Here is a 5,685-nt window from a genome sequence, read left to right on the forward strand (position 1 = left end):
CAACGACGAGTTAATAATATTGAGAAGCGGTTCTTCTGCTACAGGTAACAACTCTGTGCAGCATATAATATTGACAGCTATGGTTGAAATGTGTCCTGCAGTCCAAATTCAAAATATTGGAGTTGTTTCTCCCGCCGCCGCCTCCTCCTCAGACCCGACACTCACATGGGTTGCCAGATTGAGAAACACAACAAGAACGAGTGCAATTGACAATAGAAGGTGACGAGCCTTCCAGTGTAAGTTGATTTATTGTGTTTTAACATGCCTCTGGTCATAGAGCTTTTTAGATGTACAGTACACTGAGGCTTTTTAGGTCGGGTAGAATTTGCGATCACTAACGCAGTTCGTTTGCTGGCTTAGATGGTTGCAATATGCTGTGTTTTCCCCCAACTGGCAACCCAGGGTGTGGAAATATAGGGCTGGGTAAAAAATATCGATATCTCGATTTTAATCGATTCTCATTTTTACGAAACGATATAGATTCTTAAATCCCACGAATCGATTAGTCTAGCCTGTTTTCAGTTAATGGACGGAACATTGAAGCCTCCCATCCAATAAATTGCAATAAGCTTTGTGTTTTGTTACTTTTGATATGAAACAAAGTCTCAGATTTCAAATTCTGTCCATTGTATTGCAGTATTCAAACAATAAATGCCGTTTTGGCACTGTTTAATAGTGCCTCAGTTCAACAGACGCGGCAGCGCGAGGCGCACGTCAACTGATCAGATCTCCTCCGCTTTAATACCAGCTTCAGCACAAAATTAACATGACTACACATCCGAAGGTAAGTTCAAAGAAAGAGTACAACTTTACAATCCGTATCCTGTCTCATGTAATCGCTCAATCAGTGTTTCAGCCACACAAAGACGTCAATATAACGGCTTGTAAACAATGTCACGTACGTCACACTTACCTCAGAAACAAACATATTCTGTGACCATAAACTCATTAGTCAGCTAGAAAAATAAACTATAGAGAGGGGCATTTTGCTAAATATATGCACCAACTGTTTTACTGTTCTTCCATGTTTAATTTGTTTAAATAAATCTGTAAAGTTTTTATGACAGCCACCATTTAAATGTTTATATATATATATAAAAAATTAAATTAAGTAGAAATATTATTATGCAATTGTAACTTTATTATTATTATAAAAACTTCATTAAGTGTAATTTAAGCAGTTGTATAGCCTTCAAATCAGTCAATTTTAACCTTCAATATTATTGTAATGTAGTACCAACTGACTCTCATGTATATTTTACAGCATTAGTTGAGAGATTTTATTTCCTTGAGAAAATTTGGCATGTACTGTACCTGATGTATATCCAAAATAATCGATATTGAATCGAATTGGTAATCGAATCACAAGCTTGTGAATGAGAATCGAATCGAATCATGAAATTTGTGTCAAAACCCAGTCCTATTGAAATATTATTGGGTAAACTGGCAGAGGGCGGAGTCACACAGACCAAAACAAAAACAGACATTCCGACACGGAACACACATTTAAAAATCGAATAACTGGCTGTAGCATTTATTTTCGGAGAAACAAGTATGTGAACTTAGCATGTTTACTCAATATCTGCAAATGTATTATGTTATGGTATTTTTATGCTTTAGTACAGTCAAAACAAAAATACATACATATACAGCACCTTTAACCTATATTTAGTATTTGTATCACCCTAGTATTTGTAGAATGGAATAACTTCACTGATGCCATGTTCAGTGCTAGTCAACATATTTAAATGCTTTCTGTTTGTGTCCAGAGTAATCTGTGCTATTCAGTAAGCTTCCAACCACAGTCACTGACTATTTCTGGACATCACCACACAGTGCCAACCTGTACTTTTCACTGCCCTTTCCTAGAAGTAACTTTTTGATTTCATACATGGGTGCCTGTAAGATGATGTTCCAAGCCAAACAGACATTTTGAAACTTTTTCCAGCAAAGTACTGTTTTTTGGTCCTTCCGGCTGTACTTACCAACATTCTTCACAGGGTTTGTTTTCTGGCCACTCTTTTTCAGCTTGCGGTGTTATATTTAGATGCTCTGTTTTAAACTATGCAAGATATTTTTAGTTGCATGGCTATCAGTAAGTCTGAGGGTCAGGCATTGTTGCTCGAATGAGACCGGACTGAATAGCTGTCCGAGCCTCAAATATAAGCTGGCGCAGTCATGCTATTGAATGATCCGTCACCTGGGTCAAGAGGTTCAGAGGTGGTTTTGGCCACTCAGAGTTTCCTGATGACAGCTAAAGCGCTCTTTAGAGATACACCTGCTGCGCTACGTTAAATCAAGGCCAAAAATCTGAAATGTGCAGCAGGACAGTAGCGCTTTCAATTAATTGCTTGAAGAGGGTTTTTCTGTAATATGGTGGAATATTTTTGCACAGGCACTCATCTATTTGCACTCATCTAGTTATAGATCTTGTAGACTAGTGAACGATTCATCCATGTACACTCTCAGAAAAAGATAAAGGGCCATAACTGGGGCGGTACCCTAAGGTACGAAAGCTAAAAAGTACATCTTTGTACCTTATTTCCCCCTAAAGTGTTCTTTTGAAAGGGTACCGACCCAGTTTTGTACTGTTGTTTTGATCTTGTAATTTTTATTCAAACTGCAACTTGATCTTCCAGTGAAACGGAAGACTTCTCTCTGGGGTCATATGCCCGATTTCTCCAATCATTCAGTTCACTTAAATCCTGTCGCTTTCATACAATTCTCTGCAAAATCACATTCAGATCTGCCTCCATCCAATCAACAACTGTTGGATAGCACCGAGTCCCTGTGCTTTTATTTTTCAATAATCCATTAGTCTTGAATGTAAGTCTTGAAAAAAAAAAAACTGTCAGTACTTAGCTCAACTGGTAAAGAACAGCACTAGTAATACCAAGGTCATGGGTTCGATTCCTAGGGAACACATGTACTGATAAAAGTGTAGTTTGAATTTGTTATACACTCAAGTCACTTTTGATTAAAGTGGCTACAAACACAACAAGCATAACTATAGGTAAACCTTCATCATATGAGTTTAAAGTCCAAAGTTACAGCTTAGCCTAGATTTGTCGTAAAGGGGAACTAAGTTACTTATGCACTACTAAATATTTTTGCGTTACACCGTTAAACTTAGTTGAAATGTAACTACATATAAACTAAATATTTACGGAACCCTCTGAGCAGGAGTAACGTTTGGAATAAAACAGCAGGTTGACTGAATCGCATCAATAAGCTTTAATAAGTTTGCTTTACCTGACAGACTAACAATCCTTCAGACATATCTGATAATGATAATAATAAATAAATTCCATTTCGGAAGTTTTTTTTTTTTTGTATCAGTATTTAACAACACTAGTTTAGGGTCATTTCTCACTATTAACTAGTTGCTTATTAGCATGCATATTACTAGCAATATTGTCTGTATATTAGTACTTCTAAAGCACATATTAATGTCTTATTCTGCATGACCATATTTTAGATCTCTTAATCCAACCCATACCTAAACTTAACAACTACCTTATTGACTATTAATAAGCAGCAAATTAGGAGTTTAATGAGGCAAAAGTCGTAGTTAATAGTTAGTTAATAGTGAGAATTGGTCCTTACAATAAACTGTGACCCAGTATTTATTTATTCTTCCTGAATTATTGAAGTTAAATGTCATATTACATGACTACTTGTTACTTTACAGAGCGTTTATGACCTACTAGCTGTATTCTGCCTGAAGAACTAATGGTGCAACCAAATACGGTACAGTAACAAACTTGCTAGTAGTTGCTAAACGTCTGGGTTCCAATTTAAGTAAGAACTTGCAAACGGCTGGTGCAACCCTACTCTACATCTATAGGGTTTAAGATCGTTCAGACATCCTTAAAAAAAGCTAATTACCCAATTGTGCCTTGGATTTGCACTGTGTGCATATGGTCACATTGTTCACCACTGCTCTGCAGACTTTGTTCTCTGCTAGTGAAAGGTGTGAAGGACAAGAGCTCTAAAAAAAGAGAGCAGGGGGCTTATGGGCGATTGCCCACTGGAATAATGGCCACTGTTGATAAATAGATGACTGTGGCACCTGAGTTAGCGGGGGCTCTGGGGCCTCCAGCTGCCATGGCGACAGAATTCCAAGGCTCTCCATTGGCTGACGCGTTGGACAGCTGATGGGGGTTTGGAGAGACGAATAAAGGGCCAGGATTTGTCTCAACTGGGAGTCAAAGCTAGGTGTATTTTGTGTCGTCTGTAACTATTACAAGGCGATTTGCTCTGATTGTTCTCGTAAACTTTTATTTTTGGAGCTTTTAAAGATTATTTGGCACCTAGAGAAGCAGACAAACATACCATGCCTGGCGTCAGATTGGACCCCACGCCAGATCTAGGCGACCAAGTCAGTCTTCAGGACAATCTGGATCAAGATTGTGCCGAGTCGGGCCTAGAGGCCGTGATCGGAGACCTCCTGTTACAGACGGTTGCCGACGATGAAGACGAAAAAGCAACTGATGAACGTTTTTATGAGCTGGAACTCAGTCTTCAGCGAGCCGTGCAAGAGGTACATTGCGATTTGAAGGTTTTCGGCAAAACTATACAGGCACGTCTGGAGGAAGCGACAGCCCAGGTCACGCCTGTTGTTGAGGCCATCGCCGCCTTACAGCAGGAGAACGCGAGTTTAAGGATCCAGCAGGAGACGCTTGCAAGGCAAGTAATGGAGCTTTGCAGTGCCCTTGGACTGCCTGGACCAAAACTGATGCAAGAGCAAGACGTCGATCCAGCAAACGGCAATCCATCTGATGGTGAAGTCAACCCAGTGCTACACCCTCCTACCTTTGCTGCAGTTTGCCGCACATCATCTGTGTCATCTCCCACCGGCAGGGTCTCGCGTAGCAATAGCATGGTAGTATAAGTGTGGCTTTTTTTCCCAGACATTTAGTACTTTTGCTAAGGCAAAGAATCAGTTTTGCAATTTAAAGTGAGCTAAAAACAGACTTGCATTGGGACGTGAACCATATTTGGAGACCACTTGGGGTGGCTCTTTTGATTTGGGCCAGTTTACCACTAATTGCAGTGCCCTGGTCACCAAGAACACCTAGCATTGTGTTTTGCAAAAATGATTTCATCCAGTAGGTAACTGACTCAGAAATATGCATATTATAAGCTTTTGCCAAATGAAACTAGTAGTATTTTGCATATTTATGCATACGAATCATAGAAAATTGTTTTTCCTTTATGAATCTGCTGTCATCATTTGGATGGCTTTGGTTTGGAAAGCATAATTTTCCACTATGTATTATTATTAGTCATCTGCACTCGTGGTGAATAATGTGGACTGGAAAAATCTGCCAAGGAAACCATCTAAATGTAGGGGATTGAGTTAAAGCTTTAAAGGGCTCATATGATGCTGCTAAAAAGAACATTATTTTGTGTATTTGGTGTAATGAAATGTGTTTATGCGGTTTAAAGTTAAAAAAACACACTATTTTCCACATACTGTACATTATTGTTTCTCCTCTATGCCCCGCCTTTTTGAAACGCGTCGATTTTTACAAAGCTCATCGGTCTGAAAAAGCAAGGTGTGCTGTGATTGGCCAGCAACGGTCCTCCATAAAATGTGCTGCATACATCTAAATATTTGGGTCGAAGTGTTCTGGAACAGTGTTGTAAATACAACTTAACCACTGATTTCTAGTCGTGTCC

At 39.1% G+C, this 5,685-nt stretch overlaps 1 protein-coding gene across 5 annotated transcripts in view; it reads left to right on the forward strand.

Moving 5' to 3' along the window:
• Nucleotides 1–5,685, forward strand: part of LOC107722756 (smoothelin) — a 32,612-nt gene that overhangs the window by 5,105 nt on the left and 21,822 nt on the right. The window contains exon 1 of one of the 5 annotated variants that reach the window (XM_016531222.1): nt 4,231–4,885. The exons of 1 other annotated variant lie outside the window; for it this stretch is intronic. In XM_016531222.1, coding sequence (XP_016386708.1) covers nt 4,337–4,885 — 549 coding nt within the window. In that variant the 5' untranslated portion in view covers nt 4,231–4,336. Of the gene's footprint in view, nt 1–4,230; nt 4,886–5,685 lie in introns of those variants that run through there. 3 more of the 5 variants (XM_016531225.1, XM_016531224.1, XM_016531227.1) reach the window with 3 other exon arrangements.

This window comes from Sinocyclocheilus rhinocerous, unplaced genomic scaffold (assembly GCF_001515625.1).
Source record: "Sinocyclocheilus rhinocerous isolate Xijiao unplaced genomic scaffold, SAMN03320098_v1.1 scaffold514, whole genome shotgun sequence".
In the NCBI taxonomy this organism is placed as follows: Eukaryota; Metazoa; Chordata; class Actinopteri; order Cypriniformes; family Cyprinidae; genus Sinocyclocheilus; species Sinocyclocheilus rhinocerous.